Genomic DNA, 23,610 nt, shown 5'->3' on the forward strand with positions numbered 1-23,610 from the left:
TGGGGAGATTAGGTGCAGCGCTCAGCTGGTCTCCAGCAGAGGCCAAGATGAAACAGAGCCGGACCCTCAGAGGTTCAGAGGAGAATTGGGAGAGCTGAGTCGGACCCTCAGAGATCCAGAGAAGTCAGAGAGAGCCAAGTTGCGCCCTCTGGGGTTCAGAGGAGAGGTGAGAGAGAGAGAGCAGTGGGGGAGCTCTGGTTTTGTTGACCTGAGGCCGTAGGGCAGGGGTGCCCACACTTTCTCAGCTTGCGAGCTACTTTTAAAATGACCAGGTCACACAGGTGACAAACAGTGATGGAATCAATACTGCCTCTCACTACCTTACTCTGATGACCTGCACTGAATGGAGTTGAATATCTCTTCCTATCCTATTCCCCATCCCAGAATATCCCTTCTTTAGTAGATATAAATTGGAAGGCTAACTAGGTCACTTCGCTCACTGGAGTTTTGCAATAGCTAGCGCGTATGTCCCTGCCCGTGACCCGTAGCAGAGAAGAGATCTCAGACTGACCGCCCTGTACGACAATCAAGTCGCAAACGCCGTAGGGAGGATACAGACATTCATTCATTTTCTAAATAGTCCTAATAGTCCTAATTAGGGATGATAGATGATGGACTAAAATATATATTTCTTTTTAATGCCATGCAATCTACCTGCACCACCTTTGCGACCTTTGTGATCGCGATTGACGTATTGGGCACCCCTGCTGTAGGGTCATGTGTCACACATTGACCAAAGGCGGCTGTAAAGCTGAGTCCAGGGGTGGGTTTAGCACATACAGTGGGGCAAAAAAGTATTTAGTCAGCCACCAATTGTGCAAGTTCTCCCACTTAAAAAGATGAGAGAGGCCTGTAATTTTCATCATAGGTACACTTCAACTATGAAAGACAGAATGGGGGGAAAGAATCCAGGAAATCACATTGTAGGATTTTTAATGAATTAATTGGTAAATTCCTCTGTAAAATAAGTATTTGGTCACCTACAAACAAGCAAGATTTCTGGCTCTCACAGACCTGTAACTTCTTCTTTAAGAGGCTCCTCTGTCCTCCACTCGTTACCTGTATTAATGGCACCTGTTTGAACTGGTTATCAGTATAAAAGACACCTGTCCACAACCTCAAACAGTCACACTCCACTATGGCCAAGACCAAAGAGCTGTCAAAGGACACCAGAAACAAACTTGTAGACCTGCACCAGGCTGGGAAGACTGAATCTGCAATAGGTAAGCAGCTTGGTGTGAAGAAATCAACTGTGGGAGCAATTATTAGAAAATGGAAGACATACAAGACCACTGATAATCTCCCTCGATCTGGGGCTCCACGCAAGATCTCACCCCGTGGGGTCAAAATGATCACAAGAACGGTGAGCAAAAATCCCAGAACCACACGGGGGGACCTAGTGAATGACCCACAGAGAGCTGGGACCAAAGTAACAAAGGCTACCATCAGTAACACACTACGCCACCAGGGACTCAAATCCTGCAGTGCCAGACGTGTCCCCCTGCTTAAGCCAGTACATGTCCAGGCCCATCTGAAGTTTGCTAGAGAGCATTTGGATGATCCAGAAGAGGATTGGGAGAATGTCATATGGTCAGATGAAACCAAAATAGAACTTTTTGGTAAAAACTCAACTTGTCGTGTTTGGAGGAGAAAGAATGCTGAGTTGCATCCAAAGAACTCCATACCTACTGTGAAGCATGGGGGTGGAAACATCATGCTTTGGGGCTGTTTTTCTGCAAAGGGACCAGGACGACTGATCCATGTAAAGGAAAGAATGAATGGGGCCATGTATCGTGAGATTTTGAGTGAAAACCTCCTTCCATCAGCAAGGGCATTGAAGATGAAACGTGGCTGGGTCTTTCAGCATGACAATGACACCGCCCGGGCAATGAAGGAGTGGCTTCGTAAGAAGCATTTCAAGGTCCTGGAGTGGCCTAGCCAGTCTCCAGATCTCAACCCCATAGAAAATCTTTGGAGGGAGTTGAAAGTCCGTGTTGCCCAGCGACAGCCCCAAAACATCACTGCTCTAGGAGGCAGAGGAGGAGATCTGCATGGAGGAATGGGCCAAAATACCAGCAACAGTGTGTGAAAACCTTGTGAAGACTTACAGAAAATGTTTGACCTCTGTCATTGCCAACACAGGGTATATAACAAAGTATTGAGATGAACTTTTGTTATTGACCAAATACTTATTTTCCACCATAATTTGCAAATAAATTCTTTAAAAATCAGACAATGTGATTTTCTGGATTTTTTTTCTCATTTTGTCTCTCATAGTTGAGGTATACCTATGATGAAAATTACAGGCCTCTCTCATCTTTTTAAGTGGGAGAACTTGCACAATTGGTGGCTGACTAAATACTTTTTTGCCCCACTGTATATGTGAAAGTATAGGACTGAATTCAGAGGGGGGGCCCTTTGTTCAAAAGACAGAGAAACATTTAGTCCTCCCACAGTATTTTACTCAGGACTCAGCTGCACGATGTCACCGAGGCCTCACTGCGAAATAAAACATCCATAATGGCTCTGTTGATTATACCAGCAATTCATCTTGTCAATATTTTTGCATCATAGCGTTGCCATCTCAGGGGCCATGCAGTTCTTTTGAAATGTGGGGTCATTACGATGCCCACCTGGCTGTTGTATACTTGACAGCATCCAGTTTTCATCAAGCATTTTTAATGTATGTTAGTTTTTTTTTAGATCAAAGAAGGCTCTGTATGTTGGTCTAAGTCCAGAATAATAGAATGCTTCATTATAATATTTTTCTTACTATTCTGATATTGAAGCCTTACAAATAATGTTATATATGTATCTAAATGTTCCACTGTCCCTTATATTGAATGCAAATCTGACATAGTCTCTCTGTATCTTGTGCTGTGAGCAGCAGGGAGCAGCGATGTGTTTGTATGTGTGTTGCATAAGAAATTCTATGTTCTGCTTACCTCACCTCTGACACACACACACACACACACACAGACATACACAAACACACATGTCATTATGGATTGAAGTGGGCTGATTTTGGCTCAGCCATTATCTTCTTACACAACCCACTACAGTGAAGAGAGTCTCCGTGTGAGTGTGTGTGTGTGTGAGCGCTCACATTACTCATGTGCTTCGGTGCCATTTCAAGTCATTTCTAAAATTGCACACTAATAAAGCAGCGTGCTCTATCTGTCAGCCCTCTGCCCCCTTTGTCAGCAGGGCTGGTGAGCTTTATTGTCAAGTGTGTAAGTCTGAAACGCAGAATTGATGTAATTACTATCACTTTGAAACCGAAGAGATGCTGAAAAAAGCTTTCCCAGACGTGGTGGCGGGGCTCTCTCCAGGCTCTTACAGTCTGTATGCAAACACGGGCACCAGAATCCACATTAGCCATATGTTATGTTGCAATAAAATGAGTCTGATGATGATTATCAGGCTGATTATTTGTTAAACAGGCAGCACGGTTGGGGGGTGGGGAGCAGATTTGTGGTTTGAACTTAGGGCCTTGCTGAGTGGAGTTTGCATGTTCTCCCTATGCTTTTGAGTGGGTTGAGTGGGTCAATGCAGCCATGCAGATTAGGTTAACTGGTGACTCTAAAATGCCTGTAGGTGTCAGCGTGAGCATAGATGTGTCGGCTCTCTGGTTGATTGATACTGGTGTGTATGTGTGCGCACTTGTATGTTTAACTTCCTTTTTCAGCCTCAGTTCATTTACTAGATTCAACTTTTCAAAACAGAATCGTTGTTTGATTAATCTTGTCAAACAACATGAAGACAGAACATTTAACTTGAATCACTCTAAATCATCTTCCTTTAAACATTGTGTTCCTCGCTCTCCACCCTCACTCCTCTGACACTCTAGATTCTCTCCTGACTACTTCTGCTTCTGGTCCTGGTCGTCTGCTGCTCTGCCTCACATGATGACACGCTTCTTATTCGCTAATCAATCAACCTTTTAACATGCATTTCTTCTTTTAAACATTACATTAATGAACTCTTAATAGAAACTGATTTACATTCCGATCTTACAATAGCATGTGTATTTTTATTCCTGTGTATTACAGACTTACATGACACAGCCTCTTGCAGTTCCTTACATGGTACAAAGGCCACAGGATCTCAACTTTCTTTTCATTTTAATTGATTAATTTATTGATTCTTATTCTTTATTTCTGTTTAAATCTTTTTATTTTTATATATAATTAAAAATGCACAAATAAATGTTTTTATACATTTTCTGTGTATCATTATCATTAGGAAGTTTCATTTGTGTCCCCTATTCTAATCTAATTTCCTAAGTTTTCCGTTATTGGGCAAAAAAAAAAAAAAAAAGTTAAAGATAGATGATTCATAATTGTTAGTAACTGGGTATTAAACTTTATAAAACTTACCAAAGCATGAGCAGGATCAGACTGAAGATCTAAATGTGTCTGCATTATGGAGGCTTCAATAAGTCATTTCAGTGTTATGAAGGATATCAGACTATGAATGTGACATTTATCATGACACAACATCTGCATATCCATATCTATAAACTTCTTAAAACCTTCAGAATGATTAAAAACATTATTTAAATGTAATCATTTATAATATTAGTAATTCCTCTTACTGTTCCTTAGAATCACAAATGAATCGAGCCCACTACAGACTGCCTTAAGGGCCTCAAACTCAGTCCTCAGTCAGAGTAAGACACAGAGCCTGCTGCTGGAATCACTTGCAGGCGTACTGTGGCTGTTCTCGTTGGTCTCATAGGGTGCGGTAACGTCCCAAGCAAATGGAGTGACTGTGTCTAAGCGGCCGGGGTTCGGGACAATGACTCCATCAGAAGATGTGTCTCTCAGCTTAGTCTCACTTCTCGCATCGGGCTCTTTGTCAGGCTCTACATGAAAAGGAAATTCAAAGGAAAGTTTTAGGATTTAATAAACCATTGTATCTACCCACGACATGCTGTCCTCTCCAAATCCTCCATGTCACAAACAAGTGTTTTATTCAGTTTGACAGTTGGGAAAGTTTTGCAGTTAAACGATATGCTAAAGTGATCCTCACCTTGGAAGAACATTTGCCTCTTAATCAACTGATAAGGTATAAATCCCAATTAACACACTTTGAGTGGTTGAAAAGACTAGAAAGGCGCAATACAAGTAAAATAATCTGACCATTTCCCATGAAGTTAATACAAACTCTTCACAAACACAGAGTAGACCTGGCATGTGTATTAACTTCTAAATTCTGCAAACCAGCAGATGTCACTGTACTGCTGCCTTTACAGACCCAAACTACAAACAAGGTCAAGACGCACAAAAAAAAGGGCTCTTCAACTCCGTCTTTTAATAATGCATCCACAGCGCATGCATTATTTAATGAGTAACCTCTTCCTGGATGCAGAGCAGACATGTTGACCTGTGTGACTTGATATGTTGTCAGATCAATACCTGTTTCGCTCTGGCCATGAGGGTCCTCCCTGTAAAGGCAGGTCCCGACCTCTCTTCCCATGATGCCATCTTCTGACACCAGCGGGTTCCCCAACAGGAAGTAAGTGGTCATCTGGCCTTTACCCTTCACCTCAATCTGCCCGCGCTCTTGTATGTTGAACCCTGCGTCCTTCAACTCACTGAGGGATTTGGGTTGAGGTGATTGGATGGGGGGTGGGGGGTGAACAATTAAAACTACCATTGTACTTGTACTTCAGTCACGTGCATGCACATATTAATGTATAAAATGACAGCAGGATAATCCCTATACATCCATATACTATCCATACACCATATACATGCAGGCTCAACAGATACAAGCTGATTTCCACTTCCTCTGTGATGTTCTTTACTACATTAGTGATACATCATGTTTCAGATACTGGAGATGTCCATCCTATCTGTCCTAAGAATCAGCAGTTGTCAGTACTTTCTCTGCCCACAGTGTTTGCATGCACTTACTAACATCCACAAGTCAATAGTGGGTTAGTTGCTTGGTGTTTATAAGTTTTAAAATTGGAGGGAAAGAAGAAGAATCAAAAAGATAATTTAGTACGGACAGAGGAATCCAAGGTAAATATAGGATATGTGGTCACATCTGTGCTTATGTCCTAATTAAAAGGTCCTGACTCTGCTGTAGGTCTCAGTAGCTGAGTGTGAGTGAGACACGTGCATGCACACACATACTCATATGTGGAATTGCTGAGGTGAATGTGGTCAGGGACTCCGTGACTCTCCATCCTGGAGGCGGTGTTAACGGTGTCTCCAAACAGGCAGTACCGAGGCATCTTCTCCCCCACTACGCCAGCTAACACCGGACCCGTATGGAGACCCACGCGGATCTGGAACAAACACACACACCATGTCGGAACGTACATCCTGAGGCAGAGGGCTCATTTTGTGGTGTAATGTGTCGGGATCACAGATATTATCTACGGTCAACATTTTGTCTGTGGTGTAGTAGAATCTTTGATAATGTGTTAGTTGCCTCTTCATAATACAGATATTAACTGAGAAAGTACAGGTTGAAAATACTAAAATTGGTGTAAATGAATTGGCCTCAGTGATACATATATATATATATATATATATATATATATATATATATATATATATATACACACACATTTTAGTATTTTCAACCTGTACTTTCTCAGCTAATATCTGTATTATGAAGAATTCATGTATATGAACATATATATATGTGTGTGTGCAAAATTGGTTCAATCTGTCCGTGTCCTATGTGAATTAAAAATGACATTCCCTGTCTTTACTGAAGCCCTTTTCTCATATACACTCTGGACATTTACCGGAGAATCAGGTCAGCACAGCTGGAGTCGGCCATTCACACATGCAGCCACAACCACACACCTATTCACACAACAGGAGGCTGTATGTCAGAGAGTTATCACCTACCGCCATACTGCAGGAGGCAGGACATGAATTACGCTGTGGCTGTAATTCAGCGTGTCAGCGTTTATCAGAAACAATAGGGCCTTTTACTTTACGGGAAATCACAGAAAGTCCTCTCTCCCATTAGTGCTAGCTTTACAGTGGAGCGTTCAAGACCAGTTAGAAGTAACAGTGGTCCACTTTCTGCTAGAAAGACTTCAGGAAATCAGGTGAAGTAGTTAAAAGGTGAAGTAGTATAGGTGAGGTCCTGGAGGGTGAACTGACCTGTTCACCCTCCAGGCCTATTAAAACAGACCTATTAATCACATTTGGTTTGAGTCCTCATTGATGTACAGAAGCTCTGCCGATAATGTGTATAAGGGGTTAGGATTTGGTTAGTATACATCACAAGTTTATTGTGGATTAGAAACTGAAATGCACATGATGTTGGACCAGGTCGACCACAACAAAAGCTGGGTTTTGAGTCAAACCACGAAATATCTGCATCATGTCACTATGAGACAACAGTCTGTGGCTCACTGCTGAAAACAAAAAACGCAATAAAAAACTAATGTGTTATGATGCAATATTAACTGAGCTTTATACTGAAAGAGCAGCTTAATTGGTCATTATTGAAGACTCTGTTTTAGGAAATGGCATTTTCAGGTGTTAATTACATGAATTCATACTATGTCTCCCCTTGTCATTAATCATGCACCCCCACTTTTAACTTTAACTATGTGCCTATGCGTTCATAGACAAGATATCAGTTACCAATGTTAAGCATACAAATGTAATTTACAAATTACCTGACAGAAAAAAGAAAGAAAGAAAAACGTACCTGTATGGGTTTGCCTGTTACAGGGTTGGTGACCTCTCTGGCTGCTATCCTCATACCCAAAGCAAAGTTTGACACTCTGTGAGCGTGGGTTACTGTAGCAACTGGAACGCCTCCCACCACCATGTATGCATCACCAATAGTCTCAACCTTTAAGAAACCAATAAATCCAAAAGAATCTCATGCCGTCCTTGATTGAGCAATTTGAAATACAAATGTACAAACTTGTAGTAAAGAGGTTATGGGAAATCTTAGTTTTAAACCTGGGCCCTGGTTTTACTTATTTTGGGATCAAATTACTAGTAGATATTAAAAAAATGGAGTTGGTCCAGTGTGTAACCCTTGTCGATAGGCCTCAACTATGAAACTGTGTTAAATTAGGAGTTAGCAGTAAATAAAATTCTGAATCCGATATTTTCCATAAAGGAATAAATTAGGAGTTGATTGTTGTTGAAAACGGCACCATGCTATAAAACAAACTGTGGATCTTTAATATGGAAATGTCTCTCATTTCTATGGAAGTAAACGGGCCTTGATGATTTCACGCTAAATCCTGATGATCATTTCCTTGTGAAGACCCTCCCCTCTCCTGAGTGGACGAGATCAGAGTCAGATGCACGTTGGATTGCTGTGGAGATAGAATTATGCTGGAGAACTCAATATTTTTGCTTTCTTTTCGACGATACAAGCTGTATGAGTGGAGAAGTTCCTGTCTGTCAGAAGACTGATCAAGAAGCAGCTGTTGTACACAGCGAAATAGGGAAGAGAATCGTAATGTATACATATAGCTGTGCTCTGCACACACTAAGACAGTTACTGTCACTAGAGCTCAGCTGACTTAGATGTCCAGCTGAGTGACTTAGATAGTGTGTGCACTCTTAATGCCAGTAGTTGTGCCACCAAGGGGTATCTCGAAGAACTGCAAGCCATTTCTAGAAGTGCATATAACATGAATCAGTCATTTGGGACTTTGCCGCTAAATATTGTAACAGGAGTGTTTAGGACCCAAATGCAGCACACAGTACGTCCTCAAAAGCTCAAAGTGAATTTTATTACGCTTGGCAAGCACATGAATGCAAGTCCAGAATAACAACCTGGTTCAGAGTCTCTTTGTGTTTGGAGGATGCCCCAGGACTCCAGATAGGCTAGCCGGTGGGCGAAGCAAGAAAGGAGAGCTCACACTCACAGAGGACAGTTCAGTGGGAGCTCGTGGTGCTGTGAGGACTGCAGCAGGAGCAGAGCTCGGTGAAGCAGCGGGTCCAGAACCAGAGCAGCACTGGGCAAGACAGGCAAAGCTCACCTGTTGAAATGGCACCTATGCAGTTGAGAAGGTATCCGTGGATGCCAAGAACATGCAAGACAAAGATGCGGGTCTTAAAATCATCATCCAGCCACAACTAAAGCCACTCTGTGAGGTCCAAGGTAATCACATTACTATAGCCGTGTTATTGCCAAGGACTTAAGACCTTACAGTGCAGATGAAAGTGATGATGTGGGTAGAGGAGTAGAGCTGAGGTACCTACCAAGTAGACCACCTCACCGACAAATGCAAAGTTAAAAAAGAACTCTTGCAAAAAAGTGTACCCTCTGTACACCAACCATTGTGGCATCAGAATGAGTACTGAACTGCTAGCAGCATGTGTTGTAGGGCAAACAGGGACTGGGAGACAAAGTAAGCACCCTAGAAAACCCAAGAGAGAGTAAGCAGCAAGTGTGCTACTGCCAAAATAGCACCCCTTGGACTGCCACCAGGTCCACTAGGAACAAAATGTACCGCTCAAGTCACTATTGAGGGCAAAGAAGTTCTAGACACGGGGTCTCAAGTAACCACTGTTCCACTATCATTATACGAGAGGCACTTACCTCATCATTGCATGAAGTCCCTGGATGACCTTTTGGAAAGAATTCCACCAATTCCATCAGTCATCCCTTTCCAGCTAGGTAGGGTAAGACAATGACAGAAACTGGTGCTCTAGTGTGAAGATGCAAAGTAAAGGGGCAGCTATGGCTCAGAGGTAGAATGTGTCGTCCCTCAATCAGAAGGTTGGTGGTTCGATCCCAAGCTCCGATGGGTCGTAAAAGTGCTTTGAGTAGTTGAAATTACTAGAAAGGCGCCATGCAGACCATTTCCCATTTTAATGTCCCTGAAGTAGTAGTCATCCTTGATGAGCGTGTTAGTAGGGCTCATGCTGAGAAACGGGTCGAAGTGGAGGCCCCATCAGAGTCTTAAGTGAGGTGAAGTGTTGACTGGCTCAAAAGGATTCTCAGTCCTTGACGTAAAATCTGGCTATAACCAGAAAGAAGACTGTATTTGTCTGCCTCCTTGAATTTTGGGAGTTCAATAGCATGCCAAGGGGCATAACCAATGCACCGAGGACATTTCCTCGGGTTTTCTTGATACTACAGACCATTTATTTACAAAGGATTATTCCATTATTCAAGGCCCTCAATGATCTTACGGCATGGCATCCCTCTCTCTGGAAACACAGCAGAGGAGAGAAGGAGAAGAGTACCCAATACTTCCATCCGAAGAAATCGTCTGGAGAAAGGTGAGCCTCAGTATGTCAGAGAGCCTTTGATGAGATCATTAACAAGCTCACTACAGCCCTTGTCTTGGGGTTTGCAAACCCCAAACTCCCATACATCCTACGCTTGGATGCCAGTATGAAAGGGCTTGGTGTGGAACAAAGAACAAGATGAACAGATGAGAGGTATCGCCTGTAGAAACAGCAGACTGATAAAAAAGTGAGGCTGAATATCTTGCACACAAATAAGTGTTCCTAGCTCTGAAATGGGCCTTCACTGCCAATTTTACTGATTACCTGTACCTGTACTTCACAGTTGGACAAGTTGGACACTACAAGCTGCTCCATACAGAGCGGGAACTCAAAATCGGGATGCAGATGAACCAGTCATTTCAAACTCAAAATATGTAAAAAATAGGGCACAGGTTTAAAAGTACACGAGTTATCCTTTAACCTTTTTAATGCAATCACAACCATCTGCCATCTGCAGTATGCATCACATATAATCTCCACCAAGTTACACCAACAGAAGCAGAACAGACAAATACAATTGTTGTAATTTGCCTGAAGAACTACTCCACAGGTAAATCAGCAGGGATTTTTTTTGCAGAGGCTACAAGAAATCAAAAGTTGTAGCCAAATAGGTGTTGATCTTGTAAGAATTATTGCTTGCCAATGCCTCCTAGACATTGGAAATGTCTTAATTATGTTAAGTCTACTTTGCATAGTGGGGTAGAACCCCTTACAAACATGGAAAAAATATAGAAACTATGTAAGAACTATGTAACTAAGTAATCATTTCGGCCACAAGAACATCCATCCTAACACAGGTGGGATAATAATACCTTGTAGATGTCGTGTACACTGGTGAGGCGGTCGAACCTGGAGTACATGGAGTTGAGCATGTGCACAACATCAATGGGCTCACAGGCAGCACAGATGTTTGTGAAGGTTACCACATCACTGAACAAAATAGTGCACACCTCAAACTCCCCTGTAAAAGACAGACACTTTGACAGAGCGACAGACAGATATGTACAGACAGTCGGCTGGTTCGATGGGCACACTGACCTGCTTTTACGCTCCTCCCATCTTTAAGCTGATTGGCTATGTGGCGAGGCAGCATGGCATACAGCAGAGTCTCTGACTTCTCTTTTTCAGCTTCCAGGTGCCGTGACAGGATTCTCAGTTCCTCCTACAGACAGACACACATACACAATAAATTATATAGACTCAGAGTGTTGCAATTATTATTACACTCCCCGCCATCTTGTCACTGTGTCTGACCTCTGGAATAGCTGTGCCAATCACAGTGAAGCACAGCACCATAAATCTGCAGGCTACGGCAGATGGTACAAGGTTTTTTTTAAACAAAGTGAACAATGATGATTGAAAAACACAATCAGAAACATGTATATTGTATGTGTACAGCAACATGTTCCACCAAAATACCAACAACTTGCTTTGCGGCTGTGGGTTGTCCTTCAATTGGAAGGTCAGCCTCCTCAGCATGTCCAAGTGTCCTTGGGAACCCCAACTTGCTCCTTGAGTGCGCGCTTTAAGTAGTCGAAATGACTAGAAAGGCTACACGCTGTACAAATACAGACCATTTACCATTTGAATGATCCTCCACCTGCACATGGTGCACTTGGTGCTAGACACCGAAATACCACACAGACCGACCAAAGCAAATGTCAAGATCAGAAAAATAGCAACCTGTTCAAGTGCTGCTTGTGTTGGTGAACTGAGGGAAATATTGTCACTGTTTTTTCAGATTGAAAGTTAAATTTAAAACTTAAATGTCATTTTTGAGATACTGGATCTGCAGATCTTTAATTTTACTTTTTCCTGTGATTAAATTCCTAAGATTTAGAAACCGACCTCTTCTTTCGAGCTGATTTTGTGTTTGGATTGTGTTGATCCATGTAATCTTGATAACAGCAGTTCTTACTCTTTCCTTAAAAGATCATTCAAAAATGAATGCTATTCTGTCTAAATGTCAGTGTGGCATCATCGCAGCAGTTAGGAAGGTGCCCAGTGATATAGACTTAGACTTAGACTTTTCTTGATTTGATCCCCCATAGGGGGAAATTCTCATGTTACAGCAGCAACAATAGAACAGGGAGAGTGAAAAGAAGCAATAGTAAAAGAAAAAATAGCAAAATAAATATAAATATAAATATAAATATATGGCTGTGATGAAATAAATATTTACACTATGGGATATTTACACTTTGGTTCAGAAATGTACAGGTATGGACAGGAATGGAATGACATAGATGGAAAACAGTGTATTAACATCAGCCAGTGATGCTGGTGTTAAAGAGTCTGATGGCTGATGGGAGAAATGACCTGCGGTAGCGTTTCTTCTTGCAGGAAGGAATTGAGGCTATAAATTTAACAAAACCATGTAACTGGAAATCTACATCAAAAGCAACAGTTGAACATCACCTGAGTGCTATTGTAGCATTCTGTCTGTTTAAGCCACACTGACTCCAACCACAACACTCCATTATCCACCTTTGCATAAGTGGTTTGAGCACCACAGGCCCCAATCAAAAGGCCATTATTCTATCTTTGGAAGCTGAAAAAGGGATTCAGCGGAGTAGGTTGCTCCTTTCTCTTCAAACGGTCTGGCTAATATATCAGTGGCTGGTTCAAAACATTCACTCATCATGCCTATGGGAGCGCAACAGAATGCCCATGGTCACTCGTTTTACACCTTCATGTGCAATGTTCAACAACATTCATACACCCCAATATCCCAAACCATATATTTTCCTTGAGGATACATTACTGTGATGTGTTCTAATTTAATGTAGAACTAAATACACACATATAATGTTCACATGAAAACTACAGCACACACAGTTAAAAAGCCGCCTTCCTACTTTTTTCCTCTCCAGCTGATTGGTGAGCTCCATTTCAGCAAGACGTTGCTGATTGAGCAGGACCAGGTCTCTGGTGACATCATGCTGGGCCAGGTCAGCCAGGTGGAGGCCAACATCTTGAAGCTCCTGAAGGCTTCGTAACTTCGGAGAACACAGGTACAGCATACAGCCGAGAGACTCCATCCACAACATCTGACCTACAGATAGATTAATTATAGGTCAACCTAAGAGGAGAATGTAGTCTTATGTTGTTGAACTGTCAAGACTGCTCTTGGTTACCATCAGCCCTGCTCATTTTTCATTTTTTCCTCTGCTGTCACTGACTCACTTACTTAATCCTCATAGTTTCCTGTATGACAGAAGGTTGCAATGAGCTACCTCTATCACACAATGTTAAGCATCCCCCGAATTTGGTTCAGCACTCTTCTCTGTTCTGGCCCTGTAATGAATTTCTCTTCTTTTGAGTGCTATGTAATGCCCCCAACAATATCAAGGTTGTATGATAATAAAAATGTATCGTGGTGCTGTTTATTGGAACCCACCTCTAAGTTTGAGCTTGCTGTGTTTGTCTTTGTAGCTCTTCAAGACAAATTGGCTGTTGATGAATTTCCTCATGCTCTCAATGGTAAAAGTCACCTGGAGGAGAGAGATAGAAGCTGCACAATACTGGCACAGGCACCCGAGCGATGGAGCAGATAGAGCAGCACTTTTAGACCTGGGGGAGCAAAAGTGTCTTCTTGCACCCCCACTTTTTGATCAGACACCTTTGCCGTTTTTAAATATTTTAGCTAGTTTGGATTTAAATTAGTTCTATTAGTCTGTCATATGTAGTATGTGAATCTAAAATTTGATTTTCTGTTCTTACTGAAACTGTTTTCTCATATAAACTCGGACATCTGGAATTGCCCTTTCGATTCGACTCCTGCATTACTGTACAGTGGCGTTATTGATATTTTATTTTTCTGAATCAGGTCACAAACCGCGTGGTTTTGAGCCGAAAATGTCCACAAGTTAGATAGCTTTGCATTTCTTTCTGACAAACTATGAAATATATGTAATACATACACTTTGAGACGACTTTTAATTGGTCACTCATTGCTAAAACTAGAACAGAACCAAATGAAAAACTAATATTTTTTGGTGCAGTATAAACTCAGCTTTATACTGAAAGAGCAGCTTTACTGATCATGACTGAAGAATCTATATTGTACAAAATGGCATTTTCAGGTATGATTAAATGAAAATGTTCCTGCCATGCCTCCCCTTGTAACTATAACTAGGTGCCCATGACGACTGGTTTAATGTTACTACTGCTCGCCACTATATTGCACTGCACTTGAGTTGAGTTGGCACTCAGAAATAACCTCTCCATAAAGTAGTTTTAATTCTTAGCAGTGAAGTCTGACCACCAAGTCTTGCTGCAGGTCTTTTGTAGTCACTCGAGGGTTTTTGTCCTCCTGCCTCGTCAGAAATCTGTTGGCAGCCGTTCATAGTTTCCTCTTCCTGCCACATCCAGGTGGTGCAGCCAGTGTTCCTTTAGCTTTCAACTTGCGAACTATGCCTCCAACAGTATCATTCAGTGCCTTTGCTATCTTTTTGTATCCTTTTCCTTGTTTGTGCAAGGCAATGATCTCCTATCTTACATTTCTGGACAATTCTCCTGACTTATTTTTAACACACAACCAAATGTCACTGTGAACAAACCCCTTGCCAGTCCAGATTAGTGATGAGAACTTGATTAGTTGTAGTTGGTGTACTTGAGACGACACCTGATTTGCAAATGAGAGCTCTTATGATGGATTCTATTCTGGAGGTGGAATAATCTGGAGACTGTCATTAAAAGTGACATTTTGTGTTAAATTGGAGATGGTGTGATGTGGTCACTTCTCTTAGTATGTGTTAAAAGCCTGGCCCTTGTATCAAATGATGTCTATGGATTCCAAAATAAAGTGTGTTTCAACAGTTAAGTCTGGAAGAGATGAAAGCATGGATGACCTCTTCTAAGCCTGCAGGCCATAGGGATGACCTGATATTAGTGAGTTGTGTAAGTTGGGCAAAGCAAGATTGGACCACTTTAGTCAAGTTAGTTTCAATGAAACCTTAAACAGACTAAACAAGTTGTCGACCTTTTGAAATATCAGGCCGTCTTATGCATGAAGACATAAAAAACGAATTGTGTTTGAAATTTGTTAATTATGTTTGATTACAAAAAAGCTGTTGGATAAAGTTACAGTGTGGTCCAAGGGCCAGATCAAACATCAATACCATCTGAGAGGGCACATTCTTAACCTTCACCTACTTCCAATGTGCGGATGAGGGAAAAAGGTCAACATTCCAGCAACACTTGTTTGGGGTAAGGTTCCTGTGTTTCCGCTCATTAGTGCAGTATCCTGTGCTCTTCTCTGCTCACACTGCTACATTTCACACAGTCTCACAACTCTTTTACTACATTTTACATCGACTCTATGAGTGAGTTTTACCTGTGGGTGTATAATGATGAAGTACTGGTCCAATGTAGCATCTGCGGCCTGGAGACCTGGAACAAACTTTTGTATGTTCACCCCCGTCTGCCTTACCTTCAGCTGATACACAGAGACCAGAAACAGAGAAAGGCAGATACGTGGCATAACCACACGGTATCAGGATTCAACAACGTGCGTTTGGGCCAAAGTAAAGATATCAGTAAGTGTGCCCGAGAATGGTCCCATACTCTAATGGAGCTGTTAAAGTACAAATATACATTGTTCCTTACATCTTCATCGAAGACAATATGGAAGGGAAAAGCATTGCAGAAAGCTTTCTCTTCCATCCACAGCTTGTTCGGGTAACATGGACTGAAGGTGCTCTGGGAGCTGCCTGGAAAGTAAATCATACAAACCCATTTCATCAGTGTTGGAGAAGCTACTCTTCAAACATGACTGACTGACACGAGATGACAACAGGATCACCTGTGTTGTGTTTGCTTGTGCTACGGCATTGGTTCTTCAACAGACTAAGTTATAAGTTATATATATATATTATAACTTAGTATAAGCATAAATGTAAGTTTACAGCTCATTAATGTGTTAATACTGTTAATGATGTTAGATTGTGGCTGTACTTTATTCAGTTTAATTACTGTATGACACCCCTCTATCTATTATCCATACGTCCTGAAAAGGGTGTATAGTGTAGATTAGCCAGTGCTCACATTAACCTGATAGTCCTTAAGATTTCGATGAAATCAAACAGTGTTTTTTAAATGTTTTTTTATGTTCACCACTTTTTCTGCAGTTGCCATTTAGTATTTACATTCATCTCTACAGTAGTTTTTATTATTAGTGGCGAAGTCTATAATTTTTATGCCGGATTAACATTGAGTATCTCAACGTGGGTTCACAGAAAATGATGCAGCATGCAGTGCAAACACTACACTTTTAAAACTTTTCTTTACTATTAATGAACTGACTTAGTAGTTCAACATTTAGAAAAAAAATTCTACTTTGTTTCGTGTTTTTTTTCTCTTTTTTGCTGTTTGTGTTCCTTTCTGTGATGTAGCTTTGTTTTGAATGCTTATGCCATATAAATAAAGTAATTGATATTATTTTTGCTATTGCACAGGTTTTCAAAATCTTTGAAGTAAAAACTTATTTACAGTTTTACAGTTACCTTTTTCGGAGAGAACCGCAGCCCTGATCAGGTCCCAGCCGCCTTTTTTTCCACCCAGGGACACACACCTGTCCCTCATTGCTCTGAGTAATACCTCCTGAGGATAATCAGACAGTGCACAGGTAAGAAACACAGATCATTTACAGATATATAAACAGAATATGCACATGTGGACTCCCAACCTGTCTCTGACAAGAGTACTGGTGTCTTGCCTTGCTATCTTGGTTGGTCTGCTTGACCAGAAACACAACATGTTCCTTCTTCCCTGTCCGCTCATCCTCCTCTGATTGATTGAGAACCACCATGGTTACTTTGCAATCAAAAAACTCTTCGGCGACTGCCTCCATAATACCTGCAGACACAAGGACAACTAGATGGATGAAGAGGGGTTCTGGATGTGTGATGGAGAGGCAGGAATGTAAGGTCAGTGTGTGGTCAATGATTCAATAGCAGCCTTCTAAAGGATGAAATCAGCATGTGTATGCATGTGAAAGTTTTGTTCAGAGGCATCCACATGGCTGTTAAAATGTAACTCCAGCAAATTCTGCTAGAAGTCTATAAATCTATAGTAGATTTGGCCTTATGTCACTGTGTTATTGTACGATGATAGGCATTTTTGACTGTACACATAACATGAGCAAGCACTTGGCAGCAGTGGCGAGGACAAACTCCCCTTTAACGGGCAGAATCCTCAAACCTGGACCTTGCTCAGAGGTGGTCATCCACCTGCCTCAACCGACTGGGTTGAGAGAGAGAAAGAGAAACAGACATGCACGGCAACAAATATCAATCAATGGACGCCTGCTCTACTGTTTTCTAAGATGGATTCATTTTTTGTCTCCACATCAAGGAAAACTCAAAAACAGAAACAAAACTACTCACCAAACTAATAGGTTAGAAAAGAATGTGAAACATGTAACATCAGGTCGAATGCAGCAGATGTAGGGAGTCAATCAGTGCGGTTGGTCTTACCAGGCACAATATGGTACAAGCCCTTCCTGTCAGAATAGTAGTGAAGCAGCATCCTCCCATCATCCGTTATCTCCACTCGAAAAGATGGAGCGTTCATTTCCTTAAAAACAGGAGATATTAGTCAGATTCAGTTTGAGTTTTAAAAAAAAAAAAGCAGTAACAACAGAACTGAAGAAACATCCTCCTTTATAACATTCCTGCTTTTAACTAAGGCACATAGCAGTGGTGTCCCCACACAGTAGATATTTAAGAGGTCTAAAAGTGGAACACTTTGTTTATGCTGGAGATAAAAAAGAACATCTTTCATGTATGTAACCGGTGCTTTTGTCCAAAGTGACTTTCAATATATGCATGTGGGTGCAACCCAAAAATTCCAAGAACCATGCAGTCGAGGACACTAAATCTATCAAATAAGCTGAGCTACGTCAAGTTTTACATTTAGAAACAAAGGGTTTTGTGCCAAGGTGCAGTCTGAACAAGTGAGTTTTCAGTTTTAGATGGAAGATGAGCAGAGTTTCTACTGTTTTTTCATTTATTCATTATTAATTATCTTCTCCATGAGAGGCAAGGTACCAAAGCACAACACTACAAGATCCACTTGAGCTCAGAACCAGTGTCACCAGCTTTGACATGATGATGGGAAAGGCACAGGAGACACAAGAGTTGATCTAGCTTCCTGTAGTTTATTTTGTAAAGGATTGTGTACTAGTGTGGAAGTGGAGACCCACTGCACATCCAATGAGGCTATTGTTGAGCACAGTTGTGTCTCCCACTAAGCGTGCTGAGAAGGTCTTCACTACCTTATGAGAGATTGTGTGTGGGGGCATTTGCAAAGTCCATATGTGGAAATAAAATTCCATACCATGTTAGCCATACTGGCTATGGGCACAAGATAGCCAGAAGCTATTCTTTTCCTTGGCACATCTACCCTGTGCCATCAAATCAGACAGGTCAAGTTGTCTCCCTGCTTTGTTGGTCCTTTTGAGATCGATTATATTAACCCCTGTGCAGTTTGTCTTTAGCTTCCTGCCTCACTGCAATCCATCCTATCTTTTATTTTCTCCTAAATTAAGCCTGTGTGCGGTCATCCACGTATCTGCTCTCTGTCTCCCCATTTCTCCACCTCCTCCTCCTCCTAGGATGACTGATGACCAGCCTGTCTACACATAGTTCAGAGGTTACTGGATATCCACGGCTATGGTTCTCAATTTGTGCTTTTGGTAATATGTTTCTCACTCTGCCTCCTTGGTAGGAAACAGCATTGGTTCAGCCCATTCTGCTTGGCCAGTTTCTTTGTCCTACCCTGCTCCACTTCCTGGACCTCCAGTCTAAGTCTCCTGCCCATTCTCATCAAATATCAGTTTGTTCATAAATTCTCTCAAATTTCTGGACATTAAAAGTGTATGAAATCTGCGAGATTGCGGGCAACACGCAGGACACCGTGATGATTCTGCTCATTCTCCACCAGACATTGTGAGTGCCAGCGTGTAGAATACTCAGGCTCAAGCTGATTTGCTAGTAGTGACCCTTGGTCATTTGCAGGAGGCAGGATATATAAAGTATGATTGATGTGGATACTGTATTTGTAGAGCTGCGCATGATGTTGAGCAACTCCCATAAAACTACATCCACCCTGTAAGACGCAAGTCATTCAGAAATCAGACTGAAGTGATGAGCTCAGTCACACAGGAGTTACAGAGCACTTTCACATCAGTGACGTTATGAGATACAGCGAGACATGGGAGTTGCTATAAAGCTCGATAAAGCTGAGGTGAGCTGCAGATTGAGGTGATAACTCTCTGTAGGTTGATCACTTCATGTGACTCCTTTCACATTGTCAATTTGTTTGACATTGTTGTTTTTAAGATTCTACAGTATTAAAAGAATATTGATTATAGGCACCTTACGTGGCCCAGCTTAGAGGTCAAATGTCCTTGAACTAACTTGATATCACTTAACTACTTTTTTTTGCCTTGCATAATTCACAGATCTTTACGTGCATTCTTAATATATCAGGGCCAGACTGGATGTGGGCTTAAGTTCTCAAATCCACATCTGTTGAGCTTATTTTTCAGAGATGTGATTCATAATATACTATATCTTCCTGTCTTGCTTGGCAATCTTACCATTCTTCTTTGTTTAGGCTGATAAAAAAAAGCATTTTTATTCTCCCTTTCTGCCGCTTCACATCTCTTTCCCAACAGGGGCAATGATGAATAGTGATAATAACAATAATGGTCATAAAGCAGAAAATTACAAAGACTAAACAAAGTATATAAAATAACGCACACGGGCTTACCTGATAGGACAGTGCCAGGTAACTGTGGAGAGCATCCAGATTTCCAATAAATTCAACAAGATTTCCTCCCAGTGTCCTCATCATGGTGTCATAACCCGCTTGCTTACAAAACATGAAGAAATGTTGGCCAAAAAGCTTCAGAAATGCATCAGCAGGGACATCTGGAACATGAAAACACACAGGGACACTGTCACAGAACTGTGTAGGTATTATATCCAAATCCAGCACACACCTCTTTATCTTATTACAGAACCGACAGCAAGTAGATATTCAATTACAGCATATTCCCAAATGTATATACAGTGTGGATAATCAGACCCTTGAGAAGAGCTTAGTAGAATGTTGACATGCCCCGAATAAACAATTCTTATTATGTTTCATACATTCGTGCCCGGGGGCTCACTGTTTCATAATGTATCCATATACCTGCCAAGTATGATCTATACTTGTATCAATAAATAATTCACTTGTCATGTGTAAAACATTTTGCAGCTGTTCCTGTATTCACTATCCGGACTATAAGAAGTAACTGCTTTCCTACCATACTGTGTAATTATTATTACATTATTATAAAAACATAAAGGGAACGCTTAAATCACAAATCGGATCTTCAGTGAACTAAATATTCAAGTTCAAAATCTCAACTGTACATTGTGTATAATTCATTGAGAGCAAAATGACGTAACGACGGTCGATAGAAACCAAAATCACCAACCGCCTGAGGGCTGGATTCAAAATCACACCGAAAAACAAAGTAAGAAATTGAAATCACAGGCTGATCCAACTTGCATGAATTTCATCACAGCAACTCATAACACATTATGAGTTACGTGGGGGGTCATACACACTGCTGAGTCACAACTCAGCAGTGTGTATGACCTGTATGTGCCTGTATGCACTCCCAACAACGCCTGGGCTCCTGGTGAGATAGTGGATGGTGTCCTGGGGGATCTCCTCCCAGACCTGGATGAGGGCATCAGTGAGCTCCTGGTCAGTCTGTGGCGCTACTTGGCGGCATTGGATGCACAGATACATAACGTCCCAGAGGTTCTTGGTTGGATTCAGGTCTGGGGAACATGAGGGCATCAATGCATTCGTCATTGAGGAACTGCCTCCACATTCTGGCCACATGAGGCCGGGCATTGTCCTGCACCAGGAGGAACCCAGCGTAAGTGCAACGATCACCACAGCATCTCCAGACTCTTTCATGTCTGTCACATGTGCTCAGTGTGAACCTGCTCTCATCTGTGAGGAGAACGAGGCACCAGTGGTGGACCTGCCAATTCTGGTGTTCTCTGGTGAATGCCAGTCGAGCTGGACGGTGCTGGGATGTGAGCACAGGTCCCACTAGAGGACGTCGGGCCCTCATGCCACCTCATGGAGTCTGTTTCTGGCAGCTTGGTCAGAAACATGCACACCAGTAGCCTGCTGGAGGTCATTCTGTAGGGCTCTGGCTGTGCTCCTCCTGTTCCTCCTCACACAAAGGAGCAGATACTGGTCCTGCTGCTGTTGATGTCCTTCTACAACCCTGTCCAGCTCTCCTCGTGTAACGGCCCGTCTTCTGGTACCTCCTCCGTGCTCTTGAGACTGTGCTGAAAACCTTCTGGCGACATCACGTACAGATGTGCCTTCCTGGAGGAGCTGGACTACCTGTGCAGCCTGAATGGGCTGCAGGTACGGCCTCATGCTACCAGTAGTGACAAGGACACTAGCAAACACAAAACTAGAGAAGAATCAGTCGGCCACCACCTGTAAAACCATTCCCTTTGGGAGGGTTGTCTTGCCTCTTCAGTGCATCGTTGTCACTTTCATTGGCACCAAAACAGGTGAAACTGGACAGACTGATATCCCCGAGGTTTAATTTACTTGCTGTTATGCTTTGATGATGAAGTGTTCCCTTAATTCTTTTGAGCAGGGTGCTTTTTTTTCCAACATTTTTAGCATCTATTTCCAGTTCTATAAACATCTACAGGGTGGAACCTGTTGTACTTCACGAGGGACGTTGTTAACACTTGACTCATCACATGCACATACGATATAAACATCTACAGGGTGTAACCTGTTGGATTTCATGAGGGACATCGTTAACACTTGAGGTATCACTTTTGCACACACACATTTATGTTTTAGTGCAAAATATTATTTACAGTAAACATGATATACTTATTTAACAACAGGGAACCAATATGTATATTATTACAATAATTACATCAATGAAAGCCTATCAACAAAATTAATGACGATACAGTAGCTTCTAAAAGATTTAGCATTCTTACCCAGTAGTGAACAGGCCTCCTGCACCAGGCTGAGGGTTAGGATATCATCGTAGATTGTATATGTCATGAAAGTATCCTGGACTCCTGGTAAAGAGCTGTACACGACCCATGATTTATTACATTTGCACATCAAGTTGTCAACATCATTGCAATCATTATCTCAATTCTAATATCCTATGCTGTCCACCATATTATATATGCATATATGTGCCGACACCTGAGCTTTTCCCAGGTCTCCTGGCCGAACCTCTCCACCACCAAAGACTGCAGGCAGCTGTTGATGAACCCGTACTGCGAAGAGCACAAACACTAATTGTTCTAATTCAGTGCTACAAATTGACAAATCAATTCAGTGTGCATGTCCTTTCATTGCATTGTCTGCACAAAATACATACACAGGTCACAGTGGATAAGTCCTGTAGGAATTTAGATGAAATGTCCCTTACTAATGCTCACATATAGTTTTAAGTTAAGTGCATTAGTTATCTACACAAATGTACAATTATTTGCAAATTGCCAAAACGCAAGAATACCAAACTATAAAATGAACTACAAAACATATCAATCAAGTTGAATACATCAGATCATAACATTTTTGTTTGATATTGTATACGGCTCTCTAATAAAAAGGTGACTGAGTGAGCAGAAGTCAGGGTGGCTGTGTCTGGTTGTAAGATTCCTCTGCTCTGAGCAGTTTCAGCGGAGAGAAGAGTAGGTTTGCATTTCATATTTGTACCACCACCAATAAAGATCAATAACAAAAAATATGGTTGCATTAATGTATTCCTTTGACCATAAAAAAAACCCCTCAAAAATTCATTTTTGCAGTATCCATAATTATTGGCAACATTACATCTTTGAAATTTTTCACCAGGGTTTGTTGGACAAAGTGATCCATCAAAATAGGAGGAAACACTCACCATGTCTGTGTTTGATGTTATCCTACTGAAGAATGGACTCTTTCTCTCTCTCTCTCTGTCTCCCTCTCAGTCTCTCTCACCTCTACACCCATTCTCTCCACCTGACATGTCCACAGATGTCCATAGAGAGCCAGATTCCCACCCCCTTTCCCAGCTTGCCTCTGTCCACCTGCTTCTCTACTTCTTATGTGGAGGTAGAAACATCATATACAGACACTGTGGTATCAAATATTGAGAAATCACAGAATGTAAATAAAATGTATTGATACAAATTAGATGATCTAGTTCATCTAGTATGAACTGATCAAGATATGTAGCATAATGACTTAGTATAACAGGAATATTGATCAAATAACAAGTGTGATGGAACATGTAACCAATCAAAATGAG

At 41.6% G+C, this 23,610-nt stretch overlaps 1 protein-coding gene across 1 annotated transcript; it reads right to left on the reverse strand.

Moving 5' to 3' along the window:
• Window positions 1–4,667: 4,667 nt before the first annotated feature.
• Window positions 4,668–23,312, reverse strand: gucy1b2 (guanylate cyclase 1, soluble, beta 2). The gene is made up of 17 exons (XM_070855340.1): window positions 23,301–23,312; window positions 22,518–22,591; window positions 22,301–22,395; window positions 20,025–20,185; window positions 17,726–17,825; window positions 16,936–17,105; window positions 16,754–16,850; window positions 15,858–15,961; window positions 15,586–15,687; window positions 13,648–13,741; window positions 13,106–13,302; window positions 11,286–11,409; window positions 11,060–11,208; window positions 7,693–7,839; window positions 6,143–6,301; window positions 5,421–5,595; window positions 4,668–4,867 (listed from the first exon to the last, which is right to left on the reverse strand). Exons 1-17 carry the CDS (start codon window positions 23,310–23,312, stop codon window positions 4,668–4,670), a joined length of 2,160 nt encoding a protein of 719 aa, XP_070711441.1.
• Window positions 23,313–23,610: the final 298 nt, after the last annotated feature.

Source organism: Pempheris klunzingeri, chromosome 24, assembly GCF_042242105.1.
Source record: "Pempheris klunzingeri isolate RE-2024b chromosome 24, fPemKlu1.hap1, whole genome shotgun sequence".
Taxonomy (NCBI): domain Eukaryota; kingdom Metazoa; phylum Chordata; class Actinopteri; order Acropomatiformes; family Pempheridae; genus Pempheris; species Pempheris klunzingeri.